We start from the raw sequence: 22,134 nt of genomic DNA, 5'->3' as shown, positions 1-22,134 counted from the left end.
TGCTGGTCTTTTTAAAGTTTAATTTCTTAACTAACCAGCAAGCTGATGCTGTTTTGGGTAATTTTGTGTACTAATCAATTTCTTCGAAAATATACCAATATTATAATGGGGGCACCGCGGCGGTGTAGCGACACCATTACATCTCGCGACATCAGAGTGTGGAGTTCATTTCCGGTATCCTCTAAGTAAGTTTGTAAATTCTCCCCATCTGCATGTGTGTTTCCTCCGGGTGCTCCAGGTTCCTCCCACACTCCAAAGATGTACTGGTTCGCAGGTTAATTGGTTATTTGAATAATCCTGAGATTAGGCTTGGGTTAAATCGATGGGTTGCTGCCCAGTGCATGTGGCTCAGTGGGCCAGAAGGGCCTGTTCCGCACTGTATATCTCAAAAAATTTTAAATGCCATAATTTGAAAAAAAAACATTTCAAGCCTAAGCAAGTCCAGCAAGCATTGATATCAGGAATGGAATTAAAATAAATTTCATATGTATTTGCATCATCCTTGTGACAAATACTATATCAGCCTTATTAAAAGTGGTCTTGACTATCCTGTCAGAGCTGGCCTACCAGGGTATTTTAGTTTAATTACTCTATCCAATTAAAACTCAGAACAGTATTCTGATTTTCTTCTACTTGGACTTGAGTGGAGATGACATTTACAAGCCTTGGCTTTCAAGTAGACAATAGCTTGATTGATGAGCTGCAGAAGGAATGAGGGAGGCAATTGCCATGTGGAAGAACTGCTTAGTACACTTTGATTTATTTATCATCTGCTCCTGAAACAAGACTGGTGAGGTGATAGTGGTGGGCAGTGTGGTGTGCTGTGATTTACAAGGTACACTGCAGCATTCCAAAAGGAGTCACTTGGCAGAGAGGGTAAGCTGTAATACAAGGACAAGGATGCAAGAGTCTGCTGCAAAGAGTTTAGCCCTGGCACAGCCAGTAACTGTAGTCACTGCCATTTCACCATAGTATTAATGAGGAGGTTTCTGTCAGTTTGCAGTCTGATCTGTTCCCAATGTGTATCCTATAACGTCAGTGTTAAATGGAACTGTTCCAATTAAACTCTACACAAACCTTTGTCATGCTCCTAGTGATGGCTGATTTGACATCTCACAGAAATGGCAGCATATTATGATAAAACCTATTTCGAATTAAAGCCTTCAACTCTGTATTTTATCAAATTAACTAAATTTTTTTCAAAAAGCAGAAGTACAGTGTGTTCCTTGCTTCACTTTTGAAAGATTAAATGTAATGGTGTCAAAATGCAAAACAAAATCACTTCAGAATATTGGAGAATTCTGACGTATTTAACTGATCGTGATTACTTTCAGCCTTCCTGTCTGCACTTTCTCAATTTTAAGCATCAAAAATATAAGTACAAGAAGATTATTGAGTTACTTGTCATATTTCTGAAAGGCTTTGCCACTTCAATGTATTTCTTTTAAATATTTTAAGTATTACTGTACCTCAACTTTTTGTTTTATTTGGAGATATGGCGTGGAACCTGCCCTTCCAGCCCATCAAGCCATGCCACCCAGCAACCAACCATTTTAACCCCAGCCTAAGCACAGGACAATTTACAGTGACCCAAAATAACCTACTAATAGTACATCTTTGGACTATGGGAGGGAACCAGAGCACCTGGAGGAAATCCACACAGTCGCGGGGAGAACAAACAGAGTCCCTACGGACTGCGCCAGAATTGATCTCTAAACTTCGCTCCAAGCTGTAGTAGCATTGCGTGAACCATTCTGCTACCGTGGGGACTTGATGTGTATTCCTCGCCTGCAAAATCTGCTAATCTATGATTGTGTACAATTTCAACACCTTTCTTTCTTTTTGTCTCTCTACTCCTGTGATTTCTACTTCCAGAGCTTCCTATTTATTGGATACCATACAACCTCTTGGAGTTCTGTCTGTGTTAAGCTATTTTTGCTCATCCTTCACCAAATACAACAGCACTGAAGCAAGCTACCAAGGGTGTTAAAATTCAGAAGTCAAACTAATGCTGAAATTACTATCAGGTCAAGCAATCACTATGGGGGGGTGGGGGTGGAACTGGCCCATAATAGATTTAATTTCCATATTTAATTATACATAACTATAGGAGGTTCTATCATTTTATTTCAAAATGTATGCTGATTATAAAAATTGAATTCCTCGGGGAATGTTACCAAATAAAATGTTAAAACAAAATCACTAAGCATTTAACTGGAAACCATTTGGAAAGATTGCACACTGTATGTAAAGGTATTAGAGTTATTGATCTTCAAGCAGTATCGTTTAGTCTGAACGCTGGTGTGCAAGATGTTTTGGTTTCTTGTGTGCATGTGTGTGAGAGATGAATGCAGAATATAATTTTTTTCCAAATTATTTTTGTTTTCCTTGCATACCAGTGTGTCTATTTTGCATTATTTTAATGATTCACAGTTTGGCTGTTGATTTTTCAAAGCAGCATATTACAGGTAAAGAAATGTGGCACTGTAATTCACTCAAACACAAACATAGTATACATCACCTGTAGATGTTGCATAGGGCTCCTCAGTAGTATTCAGATTGTTGTCAACAAATTTCAGCACCGTAACTGCCCAACAGCCTTTCTTACTGACTATCGAACTTTGCTAATACTTTGGAGAAATATTCATACTTTCATTGTTGAATTTCCAAAGATAACTTTCAGTATATTCCAGCTCAAGTTCCTTAGATGCAAACATGGTAAACTCTTTAGGATGGCATGGTTAACATAAACATAAGATCTCTACGGTGTTAGCTGTACAATCGGGGTTCAATTCCCACCACTGTCTGTAAGGAGTTTGTACATTCTTCCCTTGATTGTGTGCATTTCTTCTGGGTGCTGTGCTTTCCTCACACATTACAAAGATGTACAGGTTAGAGTTAGTAAGTTGTGGGCATGCTATATTGATAATAGAAGCATGGTGATATTTGCAGGCTGCCCCAACACACCCTCAGACTGTGTTAGTTGTTGATGCAAAACACGCATTTCACTATATGTTTCAATGTACGGTACTTGTGACAAATAAAGGAAATCTTTATCTTGGCTTATTGTCTTTCAATTACTTTGACCAAGTTCAGTCCTAGGATATTATTGACTTTTGGTTCTAATAGTAGGAGGAGGAGAGATTTTGCCCCAGGTTCCACTGTTGACTTACAGTCCAATAACTGCTGATGGATATACAGAAGCACAAAGGTGCCAGGAGAGATTGAGCACCCATATTCTTGAGTCCCCCAATAATCTTCACTCTCTACTTTCCCAAATGAAGCCGGAATATTGAAGAACAGCTGTTAACATCTTCAAGCAATTATTTTGTATATATAAAAAGTTGAGGAAAATTATGCAAGTGTGTGACTATTTTGTAGATTTTGCCACCAGTATAACAAAAAGTCAGAGCAAACATAAGTGCCTCATTAAACCAGATGTTCGAGAGCCAACATGTGAAATGAGAAAGTATCATTATTTTTCTTGTCTAGGGAAAAAAGTGCAATAAACAATCCAATTGAAATTTTTGCATTTATTGTAATAACTTTTTAAATAGGGTTTTCTGTAAAAATCATCCCTACTCAGTTGTAACAAAACACTACTCCATTTACATACTAATGAGCCTCTAATTAAGATTTTTTTCATTGAGACTTTTAAAATACATTGGACATTAGTACCACTGGGGGCTTTTTGTCAAATGTGTTAAAAATACTTTTTAAATTATTTGACAATTTCCAATTTGGGAATTTATCTTAATGGTTAGTAAATCATAATTATGTTTAATTGTCCTTTTTACCATGGAACCAGTAGGAAACTCTAATTAATATGTCATCAGTATGTAGTTTCTCATTTCTTTCACAGAAGTATTTGTACATTCAAAAAGATAAATGACAGAACGTTTCTGTAAATGTAAACCGTACGCTTAAAATGATGCCTTGACAAAATCATAGCCCAAAAAAAATGGTGACAGATTTTTTTTTGCCTAATGACAATCTGACAACTTCCCTTTCCCCCTCCCACTTATGGCTGCTACACCATTATTTGTTGTGTTTGGGATCAGTTACTTAATCTTCCCATGAGACGGTTAAATAAAGCATTTGTTTAAAGGTTGGAAGGGAATTTATTTGGCCGTTAGGTTGTTACTTGATCTTTTCATAACAGTTCCAGCTTTGAGATTTCTTGAAACAATAATAAACTGACTCATATTCCAGACTATCATTAGCAGAAGATGTTATTATATTGTATTCATTCATGTTATTAACTTGTGCACCTTTAACCAGCCCCCAAAAAACAATCAGCACCTTGTGGGCATATTGGCACAAATATGTTGGCACCTCAATGTGTGGAGACACTTGCGGACAGCCCTCAACGTGTCCCTAAGTTGTCTTGGTTGTCAACACAAATGATACACTTCACGTGATAAATAAATCTGAATCTGAAGAATGTTTAAAGTGCTCTGTGCTGAAACCTTGGATATGAGAACACCTTTCTCTTCCATTAGAGAAGCTCCCAGTTAGAAGGTGGGCTTGGAGGGGTGAGGCAATTTAGTGTAAGAAAACTTAGCTTGTCCAAAAAATTAATTTTGAGTAAACACCTAGATATCAGAGCCATTGTGCTTTTAGCAGGTATAATTGCTGAGGTAACTAAACTTGAAATTTCTAAGGCAAATCGGTTTATTTAGGACTTTTATTTTCTTTCAGCTGCCTGGATCCTGCTCTTAACTCCCTTACTGTATTGAATACTTGAGGTTTACCACGGGCACTTTAACTACTCTATTGAAGATTTGGGGATTGTCAGTTGACCTTTCTACCAACAGCAGCCTTGAAAAAAGCAGTGACTGTGGAGAAAAATTGCCTAAAACTTGATTGTGTTTCTTTATTACTTGCAAGGGAATTTGAGATCTGGGAGCCCAGCTGATCAATAAGGCCAAGTGTCCTTCAGCTGATTTAGTGCTATACTAAACTGATTTCAAAAAGGGCGATCTTTGCGTGTTTCTATCAGGAGTGTAGAACCCATAACTTGTCCACTTCATTGATTTCTGAGACACAATCACTGATCCTCTTCTGGGACAGACTGCCCCAGAGGATAGAATAATCTGCAATGGAAGTATCCTGGACAATCTGTAGTGCGTGTAAGATGCTGGGCTCCAAATAATTCTTCCTGGTGCAATCACGCACACATACACGCACACACATGCACAAAGTGTTCCTCCTCTCAGTCGTCTGTGTTGGAGGCAGTGTTTCAAGGCTTACTGCAGACGTGAGATACAGCCCAACTGGAGGTGATTGCTGATAACAGTGACATTAGTTTTAAATGCAGAGGGAATGGTCGACATGGGTACAATTGCAAAGAAAACATTTAGATGGGCACATTGACTGGGCCATATGGGCCATACGTGGGCAAATGAGAATCGGTTTGTTTGGCAGCTGGATCAGCAAGGGCTGAGGAGCCTGTTTCTTTGACTTTATCACTTCCATCATACAGAAACAGCTACTTGTAATTTCAAAACTTAACTTGCCTTGGGTTATGTCATTCTGTTATTTTTAACCTGCCTTACTTAAATGTTGTAGAATATTTGATTTGTCATACGAGTGTGCTTTGTGCCAGATCCAAGACTTAAGTAGTTTCACGGGTGCATTAGTTCAGTTATTACAGCATCATTACATCAGACAACATGGTAGGTGCTTGTGGTGGTAAGGCAGATACGATAGAGGTATTACGTGGCTTTGGCTTTAAGTGCATGTATGTGCAGAGAATGGAGGGATATAAATACTGTATAGGCAAAAAAGATTAATTCAGTTAGGCATTTAATTATTAGTTTAATTAGTTGTGAGCAACATTGTGGGCGGAAGGTACTATTCTCTGTTCTATCCTTTGTAAAATAATGAGTGTCCTGATTAGTCGATTGACAAGAAAATAAAATCCTGCTGATCACATTTAAATGATTACTGAGTAGTTAGATGTCAACCAAGACATTGTTTCAATTGTAGGAAACTCGTACTAGCAGTTTTCAAAATAATCTGGACCTGCACAAGTGATGCATTCCTATAAGTAATTGATAAAGACAGCTATTTTTAATGTGTTGTTTCACGTGTAAAGTGGAAGGAATATTTGTACTTAAGTGTTCAATTCACAGAACTGTATTGAAGTTAATATCAGAAAATAAAGGACACATTTTATTTCGTCAATAGCAGGAATAATGATAGTGTCAGTGCTAAATTTTTATTTTGTTTTAATCTTTATGTGCAACATTACCTTTGCTTTCTTTTTATGTAAAATGTAACCAGAAACCCAAATCTGTGAAGTAAAATTAAATCATTCTTTGGTAGGTAAATGCAGTGAAGCTGCTCAAGCCAAAAATCTGACTTGGCAATTTTTTTCTTGTGATGCATTATCTTCATTTACTGCACATGGAAAGATTCAATGTAATGTTTATGCTACAATGTCTAAAGTATTTGTCTTTATTTGTTTCTGAAACAGAGTGATTTGAGCCACTTCATTTTAAGGTTACATATAATACAAACATTTATGTGTTTCTTCTCCCAGAAAGTTTGCTGGAGATTTTATTTCCAAAGAAATATGACCATTCTAAGGCTTGAAAGCATTGTTTAAGCCAGGGTTATTCTCAATTTATTTTCTGACCTATTCATTTCAGGATAGTCTGATGTGTTTGACCCTTCTCTCCTGGGACGTGGGTCTGAGATCAGTGCAGTTAGCATTTACTGCCACTAGATGTCTTGATTTTGTTTTATTGAATAGATTTTAACTTATCTTAGAGGCAGAATGCTATGTGAAGCATTCCTTAGTCTCCTCATGGTGAAGAGATATTTTTAATGTTGCTTCAAACTTACTGTAAAGTAATCCATTTTAGAATAATTATCACTAATAACCTACGCCTTGCAATCTCTCCAGTGCTAAAAATGTGGAATGTTCTGTGACATTAAAGTGTGCAAATTTGAACAGTTTAAAATCTGGGCCATTCAACTTCATTGCTGTGTAGTTGTCCAAAATTAATGTATTTGGTAATTTTGAACTCGAATAATCCTTCTTAAATAATTTTGTGAGGTTTAGTTGAAGCATTTTTCATTAATTTGCATTTGTACAGTGTCTTGTTAATCCTCCTGCAAATGTTCAGAAAAATATTAATTTCACTCCAAAGTTTGCAAAGCTCATCTTAGTACTTCCATAGTTTAACATTTTCCCTCATAGAGTTTATTCTTAATTACATTTACAACCAGAAACTCAAGCTATTTATCTTCTGATGCCCTGACACTGTATGCGTCAAAGGGACAGTACTTGCTCTTGACCTTGTAGTAGGCTGCAAAGTTTTGCTGTCATCGTGCATCACATAGGCTCTGTACCTTCTCTGTGTCACCCCCGGCTGTGAGCAGACCAGGAGCATTTTTCACTCAGCCAGGTTGAAGTTTCTTTACTCAGACAAGCTGAGCCACAATCAGGAAGTACGTGCTAGTTTTGCCTTGTGCATTCACTGTGGAATAAGGATCCAGGAAAAAAGAAGAACAAGATAAAAGACTTGGATAAAACCTGTTTTAATCTCCATCCTGTTAATTCTCATGGAATGAGGGTCCTTTTGGGCAAAATTATCACTGATTGTGGATTTGGAAAATGTGCTTATCCTGTGTACACCAGCCCTAACAATTTCAAGAGCACACACAGAAGAGCTGGAGGAACTCAGCAGATCAGGCAGCATCTTTGAAAGGAAATAAATAGTCAACATTTTTTAGCCGATACCCTTCATCATGACGGGAAAGGAAGTGGGCAAAAGCCAGAATAAGAAGGTGGGGGGGGGGGGGGAATCAGGGAAGGAGTATAAGCTGGCAGATGATAGGTGAAAGGTGAGGGAGAAAGAGAAGGTGGGTGGGGGGAAGGGATGAAGTGAGAAGCTGGAAGGGCAGAGTTAGAAAAGGCAAAGGCTTGAAGAAGGTGGAACCTGAATAAGATCAGACAATAATCATTGGAAAGTGACAGAGGAGGGGTACAGGGGGAGGTGATGGGCAGGTGAGGAGAAGAGAGGAGTCAGAATGGGGACTGGAAAAAAGAAGTCAGAGAAATCAATATTCATGTCATCTCAGGTGGAACATGAGATGTTGCTCCTCTAGTGGCAGTAGAGGAGGCCATGGACTAACATATCAGAATGGGAAGTCACCTGTTTCTTGTGGAGACTTGATCAGCAAAATGCAAGTTTGAATCCTAGCATAGCAGCTGCATAATTTATCATCAAATAATTAAATAAATATTGAATGAAGCTTGCTATAGTAATGGTGAATGCAGTTCACCAGAGAATGAACTTTGACTTGGGCAGTCAGAGATTTACAGTAAATGCTGGCATTTCTAGTCAGCTTCATCACCTGTGAATAAATGGGGAAAACTGTACGCTAGATCCCAGCCCGTATTATTCTGTCATCTTCCTTCTTCCTTTCCTGTCGTTATGAAAGATCTCGGCCTTAAAGGTCAACTGTGTGATGCTGCCTGACCTGCCGAGTTCCTCCAGCATTTTGTGTGTGACCACTGTAACGATGCACTATTTGGGGCAACACGGTATGAATGTGATGGAGAGCACTCAATACATACACTTCGTACAGAAGCGCATTTACACACACACGCACAAACGTTGCCTTGTCATTCTGCTATCATTGCACTGAGTGTGCGCACTTCAGTGTCTTCCCCAATGTATTCTCCTAATGGGTCCTGAAGTGAGCTAATCCACTCAGGTTCGCTTTATGGTGCCTTTCCCACCAGACATGGCGGAATATTTAGTATTGGGGATGTGTAAATGTGTATATGTTGTTTGTATACTGTATTTAATGTAGATACTTCTGTTTATTTTGTAGTCTGATTGTAACTACATTGTGGGATGCATCATATTCTGATTCATGTGTAGTCTTGTTAACTTCGTTGGTAATTAAGGATGATGTGTCAAAGGATTAAAAGTCTGTATGCAGTATATACCGGAGATTAGTCTTTTCCACAGACAGCCACAAAGCAAAGAAAACCATGAAACCTGTTAATAAAAAACATCAACCCCCCACACATGCAAAAAAAATCATGCAAATGGCAACAAGAAAGAGCGAGTGAAAAAAAACACAATATAAAACACAAAATCAAAGAGTTCATGTGCCATTCAGGTCGGTGTTCATTATCTAGTACCTTAAAGAAAGGAGCTGATTGCCCTCAGTAAGAGAGAGAGATCAGGGCTGTCAGGAGTTCACACTGCCTAAGCATAAGTACAGAACTATTATGTTTTCTGGTGGATATCTTTCAAAAATATAGGCTGCTTTCTTTGCACTATTTTCATTAATTTTTGCAAGTTTGACTTTTGACACACTTAATAAACACCCTTGCACTAAATTGCTAAGCAACTGCAGCCATTTTTTTTCATTTGGTCATAACTTGCGTATCTAACCATCACTGAAGGCACAAATGTTGCTGATTGATATCAGAGGCTACAAGCAGTAATACACCGATGAGCATGAAACCTGCTCTGCACTCAGTGAGATTATGACCTGATCAGATCTTTGCCTCAACACCACTTGTCTGCTGTCTCCCATTACCCTTGAGTACAAATGTCCATCAACCTCTACCTTGGATTCCGTGTATTCATGATCCTCTCTGAGACAAGAAACCACCTCCATCATGTCATCACCTTTTGTTACCTGTTATTACACATGAGTACACATGGAAGCGTAGCAGTTAGCACAGTTGCTTTACAGCTCCAACAATCACCAATTGGGGCTCGATTCTCACCGCTTTCTGTTCACCCAATGATCATGTGGTGCTCCGGTTTCCTCCCACATTCCAGAGATGTACAAGTTAAGGCTATGTTGATGCTGGAAGTACCACTCGCAGGCTGCCCGACACAATCCTTGGACGGTGGTCATTGATGCAAGCAATGCATTTCACTGTATTGATTACATGTGAGAAATAAAGGTAATCTGATTCGGGGAGCAAATTCATGCTTCAAATTGTTTAACTGGTAACCGAACCATGATACTCTTCTATGTCTTGTTGAAAGCTCTCAGTTGAAGTCAAAGAAAATGGTTAGGATTGATGTTTGCAGCGTAAATGCATTTTTCATGGAGTAATTAATGTTAACAGTTACCTAACAATCTCACTAGCTTTATTTATTTAAGCAGGGGTTCCCTACTTGGGCTCCACAGACCCCTCGGTTAATGGTAGGGGTGCTTGACATAAAAATGGTTGGGAACCCCTGATTCAGAGCTACAATGGGAACAGGCCCTTCCAGCCCCATGAGCCGTGCTGCCCAGCATCCCACCAATTTAGCCCAAGCCTAATCACAGGACAATTTACAATGACTAATAAACCTACTAACTGATAAGTCTTTGGACTGTGGGAGGAAACGAAGCACCCGGAAGAAACCCAACATGCACAAGAACGAAGTTATGAAGTTGCTTACAGAGTACACCGGAATTGAACTCTGAAGTCCGATGCCATGAGATGTAATAGCGTCGCACTAACCATTACATTACCGTGACTTTTACTGCTAAGTTCAGGGTAACAGAATGGCACCACTGGTCAGAGTTCGATGATCTGTGTGAAGTCAGTGGGCCAAAGGTTCTGCTTCCATCTTAATGCTGGAATCTTTAAACAATAGTTTTATCCATCTCTTTCTTAGTTCATTCTTAAATCACAAGTCTTTCTAAATCTTTATTGCACTTTGTGCATATATGAGAACTGATAGACTTGTATCATCCAACTTTTTGATGCTTAGAATCAGAAGTCAACGTATTTTGTAACAAGCTAAAACTGGTTTTCAGATTCCAATTTATTTGTACAGTGAAATGTGTCATTTGCATTAATAGCCAGAACCTCCAAGGATGTGCTAGTGATAGTCTGCAAGTGTCACCACACATTCCAGGACCAACATAGCATGCTCACAGTATTCCAGGCAATTTCATTAAACCAGGATACCTAAAAGAAAATCAAGTAAAAATTCATGTATTTGGACTTCTCAGATTTTACAGTTAGCATATGTTCTGAAAAGGAAAAAGTATTGTGATAATTAAATGGTAATCAAAGTGAGGTGGAATCTTCCCATGTTAACTGCTTGTAGAAACTAATTTGATTCCAGTAGAACTAGACTTCAAGTAAATGAAGATGCTGTTTTCATTTCCACATGTTCTTGAGCACCTCATAACAAGTTAATGTTAGTGGAATGTATTCAGGTTTTGTTGGGGACCTCTAATCCAACAATGAATTCTGCTCACCTTCTCTCAGTAACTCCATTCTTTCGTGTTTGTACATCAGTTTGTTCTGTTTATGTTTGGCGCAATTGCTGTATCTTGTTTCCTATGTGGAGGATACATCCTCCAGCAGAAAGCTAAGATGTGTTAACCTCAGCATGCAGTATATGTGGACCTGTAGAAGCAAAACTGGGAAGCCTTCATTACTCAGTGGAACTTGTCTGTTCAACTCTAGGAGGCTTTGGGGTGTCTCAGTGTGCCAGGCTCTGCCACTAATGTGTCATATTGTCATGTGCACCAAAAGACAGCCTGTACATGATATGGTTGAAAATGCTTTAGGATATTCTGTTTTCTCTCTTGTTTTATTCATTGCTTTTGTATTGATTGCACCAAAGATTCAAGAGAGATTTAGATTTATTTGTGGCCTCTACATTGAAACATACAGTGAAATGTGTCATTTTACATCAATGACCAAAACAGTCCAGGGATTGTACCAGGGCAGCCCGCAAGTGTCACCACACTTATGTCATCAACATAGTGTGCCCACAGCTTACTAAGCCTAACCAGTACATCTTTGCAATGTGCGAAGAGGCCAGATCACCCAGAGGAAGCCCACATGGTCACAGGAAGAACATACAAACTCCTTACAGGCAGGGGCAGATATTGAGCCCTAATCAGTGATCACTGGCACTGTAAAGCGATTGTGCTAGTGGCTGTGCTACCTTGCCACCCACCAGCTCTTAACTTTTCCAGTTGTAAATCCATGAAGTTACAATGGTCTAGAATAAAAGTTGTATTGTTGGCCTTACAGTACCAAATTTTGAGAATTTTGTCTTTTTTAGTTAGATGAATCTAAAACTTCATGATGCCCTGTAATTTAAAGCTTTGGCTACACTAAATTATATCAAAAAAGGTTATTAGAATAGTGATGGGCACTGAATTTAACATATTTAAAATTTTGACTCTGCATATGAAGACAAAATTAAAAAGATTTCATTTTCTAATGCATGTTAGCATAACCTCTCCAGAACTGCAGCATTAAGAAAGGTCATACAGCAGATTATTAACATATTACATCAGTCTGAAGCAGTAAATCTGTATAAATCCACGTCAAATGTTAAATCTTTTCCTCCTGTACACGAGCAGCAAGCGAAATCTAGATTCCTTTTTATTCCTCCTCCTTTCCTCACCAACCGCAGCATCCCCCCCCCCCCCCCCCCCATCTCCCCCTCAAGAAGAATTGAAAAGAATTGACAGAGAACGTAACTAACCAAATGATTGATTTTGCACTTTGTCCATTGTGATGGGACGGGAAAATCAAATTATATTAAAAAGGGTTCTGTTGCCTTTGTGGTGAGTTTTGCCTGAATGATGTTGAAATGACATGTGGAGGCTGTCGCCATCATTGCAATTTCCTTCTGTTCTGCTGATGGGACATTAATATCACCATCTGTTTCTTTGTCATGCTGCATCCGTAGTGAAACTCTGTTCATCTGTTTGACTACTGTCCTTTGTTTGCCTTGCAGGCCATGCAATATTCAAGCTCACATATCTAAGCAATCATGACCACAAGCACCTCTACTTTGAAGCCGACACCAACACAGTCAATGAAATTGTGTTGAAGGTTAGTAGCAGAGCAGGTATTTTGCCGAGGAAAAGCTGGTGACTGATGACAGCGTGGCAATAAATTCTGTACACTTCTGTTGTAATGTAGTTTGACTGTAATGAGTTCAAACATGATTTGTAACTTGCTAGAGGTATGGAGCATCATTGCTGCATTTCAACAGTCGAAGTAATTCCACTTTGTCTTAATAAGTGTTTCAATGTGCATCGTATGGAAATCGCAGCATTTCACCAGTGCGAGTGAGTTATAGCAGTGCTTTCATAAGTGATCTTTGCAGACGTGATGCATTGTTTTGAACGGAGTGAACTGTCCCGCAACTGTGTGAATGGAGACCTTTTATTAAATGTGTTTCCTTTGCTGCTGAGCTCCGTCCATGCTGGCAATTGTATTGAACTTCTTTTACAAAATACATCAGCCTCCCAGATTTATTCCTTAAACAGTGCTATGAGTCTCTGTAGACCAGGAATTTGGTCCAGGACACTTGTGCAAAGACCTGGCATCTTTCCCTGCGAGTGCTTGAAACAGGAAAAACTGATGGCATTCTTTTCATTAAGCTATCTGAATTAAGATTAAAATCCACAGCAACAGATCTGTGCAGTGTGGCCAGGCACTTTCAACTGCCTGCTTTGACATGAAATGCTGAGGCTTTGTAAGGGGTTGGTCAGACCGTACTTGGAATATGGTGAGTAATTATGGGCTGCTTATCTAAGAAAGGATGTTCTGGCATTGGAGAGGGAGTAGAGGAGGTTCAGGAGAATAATCCAGAGAATGAAAGGGTTAACATAGCCTGTAGTTGCTAGAGTTTAGAAGAATGAGGAGGGATCTCATTGAAACCTATCGAATATTGGAAGCCCTAGATAAAGTGGGCATGTAGATGATGTTTCCTATAGTGGGGGAGTCTAGGACCAGAGGGTCAGCCTCAGAATACAAGGGTGTCTGTTTAGAACAGAGGTGAGGAGCTGTTTCTTTAGCCAGAAGGTGGTGAGTCTGTGGAATTCATTGCCACAAATGGCTGTGGAGTCTAAGTCAAGGGGTATATTTAAAGTGGAAGTTGATCTATTAGTAAGAGCATCAAAGGTTGCAGAGAGAAGGCAGGAGAATGGGGTTGAGAGGGATAATAAATCAGTCATGATGGAATGGAGGCGCAGATCTAATGGACCAAATGTTGTAATTCTGCTCCTATGTCTTTTATCAGCATACACAAAATGCTGGAGGAATTCAACAGGCCAGGCAGCGTCTATGGAAAAAAGTACAGGCAACGTTTTGGGTCAAGACCCTTCAGTAGGATGCTGCCTAGCTTGCTGAGTTCCTCCAGCATTTTGTGTGTGTTGCTTGGATTTCCAGCATCTGCAGAATATCTCCCTATGTCTTAATGGTTTTGTGGTAACTGGACTTAATTGAAATTAGCAGAGTAAAACAGGCTGGTGCATCAATAGTTGAAAGTTTTTAAGTATTATCTTGGTGCAGAATTGTTGCAAGTATTGAATCTGATGTAACAGTAACTTATTGCGGAAAGTAATTCTGCAGTATTTAAGATTTGGTTCAAAAGAATGTTTTCTCATTAATTAGAGTAAAATTTAGCAAGTTACAAGCCGCTGGATTTTACCTGGTGTCCTGACAATACACTTTGCACACTAATTTAGGGAGCTGTAGTTTAGTTAAGTTTGTTTTATGCAAGACACCTTACTGTACCTCACTTCAGTAAAATGTGTCACTGTTACTGACAGAAGAACATTGCTGTTGACCACTGAAATACTTTGATCATTATTATCTTGTCATTTTCTCTTGATTTTTTTTGGGTGAGTACATAGTTTGTATTAGATACTTGCAGAGTTTATATATTCTGTAAGGCATTCCATTTGCAATTAAAATGTTAATGATATAGTGCTTCATTGAAGTGCTTTAACTTATTAAAATTAAAATCTGTTGTAAAAACATTAGCATCAAAACAGATGTAACAGTTCAAATTGCATTTAAGTTCGAAGGGTATTTCATTTTAATCGCAAAAACCTACTAGTGAATAGAAAGAGAACGAATCGAAGATAATGAACATGTGCACCTAGTTCTTTAGTAACCTCAAGCAATTTTGAGCCTGGTTTAGGGGGAAAGCTCGAGCTGGTAACATGTCAGTTTGATTAAATGCTTCTCTTGATAATTTTGTGATTCAGGTCCTTAAAGTTGATTTTCCTTTTCCTCCAATGGCACACTATATTTAAGGTTCCCTGAAAATACTTTGCTGTAACTTGTGTGGCTTATGTAGAAAGGGAACTGAGTTTGAAGCAGTGCACATTGTCGTAGCTGCTGGGAGTCAGCTTTTAATTTTCATCACAGTGGGTGCCACGGTAGCATAGTGGTTAGCACGACACTATTGCAGTTTGGGGCATTCCAAAGTTCGGAGTTCAGTTCCTGTGCAGTTTACGAGCAGTTTGAATGTTTTCTCCGTAACTGTGTAGGTTTCCTCCAGGTGCTCCGGTTTCCTCCCACAGACCAGAGGTCTACTGGTTAGTAGATTAGTTGTCATTATAAACTGTACTGTGATTAGGCTAGTGTGAAATCGGTAGATTGCTGGGCGGGCAACTCATTTACTAAAGATTATTGTGACTGAGTATAGGAACACAAAATCACTTATTATTGTAGATGTACTTAAATTCAGTGAAAACCATGTCTTACATACTCTTCATATCGATCAAATCATTACACAGTGCATTGAGTTAGAATAAGGTAAAACAGAAGCCATGCAGTATAAAATGCAAAGGCTATCAAAGAAGTCCAGAGCAGGAAAATGATAAAGTGCAAGATCATAATGGGGTAAACTGTGAGGACAAGAGTCTGTTTTATTGTCCATTCAAGAGTGTGATAAAAGTGGGATAGAAGGTATTTGTAAGCTGGTGCTGCGTTCTTTCAGGCTTTTATATCTTTCTGCTCAAATGGAGAGAAGAAAAACAAGAATGTGGCTAATGGTAAGTGAGCGATTGAAGTAAGAAATAAAAACAGAAAATACTGGAAGCAGTCAGCAGGTGAGGCAGCACCTGTGAACCAAGAGACAGGATAGCGTCTCAGACCCTAACCCTCTGAGTTCCTCCCCTCTGTATCTATGATGTGTTAGCTTTGGTGATTACATGGGTATCTTTGTTACATTGTACAAATCAATGGATATGACATTAGTGCAGGAAAGTGATGTGAAAGAAATGGTATTGAACAGGAAGCATAGATAAAGATGAATGAGATCATATGTATAGACTTCCTATAAAGTACTATACAAAAGATAATTAAACAATCATACAGACAGACATACTTCATTGATCCCGAGGGAAATTGGGTTTCGTTACAGTCGCACCAACCAAGAATCGTGTAGAAATGTAGCAATATAAAACCATTAATAATAAGTAAATTATGCCAAGTGGAAAAAAGTCCAGGACCAGCCTATTGGCTCAGGGTGTCTGACACTCCGAGGAAGGAGTTGTAAAGTTTGATGGCCACAGGCAGTAATGACTTCCTATGACACTCAGTGTTGCATCTCGGTGGAATGAGTCTCTGGCTGAATGTACTCCTGTGCCTAACCAGTACATTATGAAGTGGATGGGAGTCATTGTCCAAGATGGCATGCAACTTGGACAGCATCCTCTTTTCAGACACCACCGTCTGAGAGTCCAGTTGCACACCCACAATATCACTGGCCTTACGATTGAGTTTGTTGATTCTGTTGGTGATACCATAGGTGATAAGGTGTTGGTGTGAATTAAAAATAGAAAATAGGAGTCAGTGAGCCACTTTCAGGTTGAGAAGCTGTCGACTGTTGTGGAGATCAGTGTTGGGGCCCCAAGTGTTGACTGTCTGTATTAATTATTCAAGTTCATTGTTGACACAAAGCTGGGTGGCCATGTTGCCTGTAAGACTTCAAGACTTCAGAGGAATCTAGATGTTATTGGGCAAGACTCTGGCTGATAAAATATAGTCCATGTCAATATTAAACAGTATAGAAACATGCCCTTTGCCTTTCAAGACTACTGCCAGTTGTCTGTATTAATTCCATATCCCTCTAGGTCGTCCTCATTCAAATACTTGTCCAAATGGTTAAAATTTAGGCTTGGCTATTTACCAACACACAAAAAATGCTGGAGGAATTCCACAGACCAGGCAGGATCTATGAAAAAGAGTACAGTTGATGTTTTGGGCCGAGACCCTTCATCAGGACTGAGATGAGCAAGAAATGTTGACTGTACTTTTTTCCTTCGATGCCGTCTGGTCTGCTGAGTTCCTCCAGCATTTTCTGTGTGTATATTGCTTGGATTTCCAGCATCTGCAGATCTTCTCTTGTCAGTCATTTATCACATATATTTCAAACATCGGGTGGCAGGGCGTCTCTACCAAAGGAAGTGTGAGACGCTCCTTCCTTCCACTAGCCTGCAGGTCACTCTTGAACAATGTGTAGTAGCTTAGCCCTCACCCCTTCCAAAAAAAATCAGGGTAACATGAAGCCATGGGGGCAGGTGGTGGATGGTCGTATGAGTGGCTGGTCCTGGATATGCAAATTAGACAAACTCAGAAGAGTATTGATAATGGCTGGGGTTGCCCTTCTTGTAGAGACACTGCCCAGAAGACAATGGCAAATCACTTCTGTAGGAATATTTGCCAAGAACAGTCATGGTCATGGAAACGATGATTGCCCACATCATACAACATGGCATGCAACGGTAATGACATTAAACATACAGTGAAATGTGTCATTTGCATTAACACCCAACACAACCGAAGGATGGGTTGGGGGCAGCCAGCAAGTCCCCGCACATTCCAGTGCCAACGTAGCCTGTCCTCAGTGGTCAGCAAAACAAATAACTAATAACAACAGCAATATCTGCCCCTTTGCTCTCTCCCTCCCTCCCTCCCTCTCTCCTACTCACACAAATAGAATGACTCGTGTGTAACTGCTCCAGCCTGCTCTACCAGCTCTGACTGTGCACTGCAGATACCAATTCTGTGTGAATTTTGTTCTGCATTCTTGCCTCACAACTGCTAAAGTATGGCCTTCAGTGGAAATGAGATTCACTGGCTACACAAGGGATTAAATAATTATCAGAAACTTAAGGATTGGCGTTAATGCTGGCTGTTTAATGGCAATATATTTATAAGGCTTAATTGTTGTAATTAAAGGGAACATCAAGATTAATATAATTAATACAAGCTCTCAAAAAGTCATTTATATTCAGATGTGTTGAAGGTGTCTAAAATTGGTTGCCAAAATGTTTCTGGTTTTGAAACAAAATCATAGACAATAGCAATAGTAACACACACAAACTCTTTATTCTGCTTCATAGATGCTGCCTGACCTGCTGAGTTCCTCCAGCATTTTGTATGTGTTACTTTGGATTTCCAGCATTTGCAGAATCTCTTGTGTTCACAATAGCCATAGTGCTATTTTAAATCAAAAGTATTAGTCAAAATAACAGTCAGACACAGTAGTTACACCGGGGATAGAAAAGGGCTGCTATTTATGAGCTGGGCTGGGTGTTTATAATTGATGCATCCGGATTAAACCTGCTTCCCAGAATGTAGAAGAGAGAAGGTGAAATGGCCAAGATGACAAACATATCTGGACCAGATCCAATAAGATAGTTGGATTTCCTTCCCCAAAGGGCATTAGTGAACCAAAGAGGTTTTCAACAATAATCTAATGGAGAGGCAAGCTTTCTTCTTTTATAGTTCCAGATTTACATAATTCCATGAATTTAAGTTCTCCAACTGTCATGGAGGGGTTTGAATTCAATGTATCTGGATCGATAATCCTGAACTCTAGCTAATTTAACTTCTCAGAAAACAGAAAAAGATAAATAAAATTTAAAGAAATGCACACAAAGATGTAAAGATCCTCCTTCCACTTTCCATCTCAGTCCCGATGAAGAGTCTTGGCCCAAAACTTCCCTTCTGTAGATGCTGCATGACTTACTGATTTCCTCCAGAATTTTGTGTGCATTGCCCTGATGCAAGGCTAGTTCCCTGCAATGTTGTCTCTGTCTACATGGTTCACTGCCACAGGCCAAGACAATTTTACTGGTGTGACGGCAATTAATGAAACTTGTATCCTAGATCAAGAATATCATACTCATGCATAAATTCTTCACTATTACACATTGTAGCTTGCTTGTTGGTGATTAAATGGCTAATGGTGTATTGCTGTCTCCAAGTGGTTCAACACCAGAGTCTTAAATCTCTGGGAAGACAGTTCGCATCAAAGTTAAGTTTATTGTTATATCAGAATCAGGGTTATTATCCCTTCCATATGCCATAAAATGTATTGTTTTGCAGCAGCAATACATTGTAAATATATTCATTTTTAAAATGTAAATCACTATAAGAAATATATATATCTTAAAAATAAATTAAGTAGTGCAAAATGAGAGTGAGAAAAATATTGAGGTAGTGTTCATGGGTTTCACTTTCTATTCAGAAATGATGGTGGTGGGAAAGAAGCTGTTCCTGAAACATTCAGTGTGTGTCTTCAGACTCCTGTACCTCCTCCCTGATGTTAGCAATGAGAAAAGGGCATGTCCTGGGTGACGAAGGTCTTTAACAATGAATGCCTCCTTTTGGAGGTGTCCCTGATGCTTGGGAGGCTAGTGTCCATGATGGAGCTGGCAGAGTTTATAACTTCCTACAACTTTTTCTGATCCTGTGCAGTGGCCCCTCTGTACCAGGTGGTGATGGACAAGTATATATGCAAGTTCTGGAATATGGAGCAAAAAACAAATGGCTGGAGGAGCTGCAAAAGTTGACTCCATAGATATTGCCTAAGCTACTGAGATCTCCAGCCGTTTGCTTTTTGATTCAGGGAGTTGTAATGTGTGTTACCTTTTACAGGGAAGGAGAATGAAGGAAAGTGACATGTTAGAACGAGACCCATTCATGTTGACGTGAGGTGGTTGGATATTTCGACAAAGTGAAACTACACAAAGATTGATTGGTATGGCTGTACAAAAATGGAGAGAGTCAGCGAAATGATGACTATAAACCATCAGTCTGTCTTGAAGCAGAAAAGAAAACTTCTGTTTCTAAATACGAAAGCCTCTCTTCAAACTAAATTGCAAGGCTCCGAAATCCTGCTTCCCAGCTCAACTGGTCAATGCCTCTCAGCAGTGTAGGTGTGTTAATTGGTGAATCTGTAGAATTCGTTTCCGCAGACGGCTGTGGAGGTCTAATCAACGGGTATATTTAAACCGGAAGCTGTTATGTCCTTGATTAGTAAGGGTGTTAAAAGTTTCAGGGAGAATGGGGTTGAGAGGGATAATAAATCAGCCATGATTGAATGGCCTAATTCTGCTCCTATGTCTTACAATCTTATGGTGTCATTCCATGTATGGAAAGTACCCAATACTTGGTACTCATTTTAATCAAAAGTGGGTAATTTTAATGTTTTTACTCCCACTCTAGAACTATTACCATCCTCTCCCTCCACCAAGGCCCACATCTTGTCCAAGCCTGGCATTTCCTAAGGCAATCCTGCTGTGATCAGTTAATGACTGTGTGGGAAATTGCCATGTGTACAGTTTAGACTGGCTTTTCCTTGCTAAACTCTGCAATAAGCCAGGCATCCCAGCAAGTGATTCTGCTAGCAGCCTGACGGTAACTTCGATTTTTCTAACCTGGTAATTTCTTCCCCTCCCTTTCTCTTTGTCCATTCTCCCTTTCTCTTTGTCCATTCTCCATTCTGGCTTCACTCTTGCCCCTTCTGCTCACCTCCCTAATACTCCCTCTGGTGCTCCTCCTCCTTAAGCCCTTTTCCTCTCCCACCTATCCCCTCCTAGCTTCTTCCTTCATCTTACCCCAACCCAAACTTCCCCACCTTCCCCCTTGCCTGGTCTCAACTATCCACTGCCAGCGTGTACTCCTTCCCCTCCCCCCCCCCCAACCTTCTTACTCTGATTTCTACACCCTTCCCCTCCAGTCCTGATGAAGAGTCTCAACCAGAAACATCAGCATTCTCTCCGTAGATGCTGCCTGACCTGCTGAGTTCCTCCAGCATTTTGTGTGTGTTTCTCAACCTGACAAACAGTACTTGGATGCCCCTGCAATGCTTCAGTCCATTGTTTTGAATAAGTGATCTAATTACTTACTTCCTCTGTAATGCCTTCCAGAAACAAACAAGAAATAATCTGAGATAACCTTTGTTTTCTCTCTTTTCATGAGGGGTGACACTGTTCACATCTTGCTGCTCAGTTATTTTCATTCATGATTGATCACCTTGACTTGTGTCCTCCATGTGTGGTCAGCTAATTGTATTTAACTGTTAGTTTACCAGACTAGTCTACATAATCTTGAGAGTTCAGATCCCATCATGAAAAATAAGGACATGAAACTTGCTTATATTAAATAAATAAAATGGCCAAGTAAGCATTTCGATTTTTCTCCAACTGCAAGGGATACCCTGCAGTGTTTGTGAGTACAAAATAGGCTGACAATTTGCAGCAACCATCAGTCAGAGAAGCCAGTGTCAAGCCAATTTGATTCAAGAGATGGATAAAGAAGTGGGTGAATGCACAAGCCTGACTGCTGTAAGACATAGGAGCAGAATTAGGCCATTCAGTCCACTATCTATTCCATCTCTGCTATTCCATCATGGCTAATTTATTATCTCTCGCAAGCCCATTCTCCTGCTCTCTCCCTTTAATCTTTGATGCCTTTACTAATTAAGAACCTATCAACCTCTGCTTTCAATATATCCATTGACTACTTCCACAACAGTCTGTGGCAGTGAATTCCACAGATTCACCACCTTCTGATTAAAGAAATTCCTCATCATCTCTGTTCTAAAGGGACATCCTTCTATTCTGAGGCTGTGCCTTCTGGTCCTGTACTCCCCCCACTCTTGGAAGCATCCTCTCCACATCCACCCTATCTCAGCCTGTCAATATTCAATAGATTTCAATGAAATCCCCCCTCCCTATTCAGGACTTTTAGAAAGACAGGTGTGTAAAAAGGGCCCAAAGGATCATTGGGGACCTGAGTCACCCCAACCACAAACTGTTCCAGCTGCTACCATTTGGTAAACCACAGCATAAAAGCCAGGACCAACAGGCTCTGGGACAGCTTCTTCCAACAGGCCATCAGACTTATTCATTCATTTCTATGTTATATTGACTGTACAGTTGTACATACTATTTATTACAAATTACTATAAATTGCACTTTTAAATGGAGATGTAACATAAAGATTTTTACTCATGTATATGAAAGATGTAAATTTAAAGTCAATCACATTCAATTCAATGAAATCCTAAAATCTTGGAGCCATCA

At 39.6% G+C, this 22,134-nt stretch overlaps 1 protein-coding gene across 4 annotated transcripts in view; it reads left to right on the top strand.

Moving 5' to 3' along the window:
- mapkap1 (MAPK associated protein 1) overlaps positions 1 to 22,134 on the top strand; it is a 271,086-nt gene that overhangs the window by 235,193 nt on the left and 13,759 nt on the right. For all 4 annotated transcript variants that reach the window (XM_073052618.1, XM_073052617.1, XM_073052616.1 and 1 more), the window contains one exon: positions 12,750 to 12,847. In XM_073052618.1, coding sequence (XP_072908719.1) covers positions 12,750 to 12,847 — 98 coding nt within the window. The remainder of the gene's footprint in view (positions 1 to 12,749; positions 12,848 to 22,134) is intronic.

Source organism: Hemitrygon akajei, chromosome 7 (genome assembly GCF_048418815.1).
Source record: "Hemitrygon akajei chromosome 7, sHemAka1.3, whole genome shotgun sequence".
Lineage (NCBI taxonomy): Eukaryota > Metazoa > Chordata > Chondrichthyes > Myliobatiformes > Dasyatidae > Hemitrygon > Hemitrygon akajei.
Note: the sequence above shows the minus strand (reverse complement) of the source record. Positions and strands in the feature narration are given on the sequence as shown.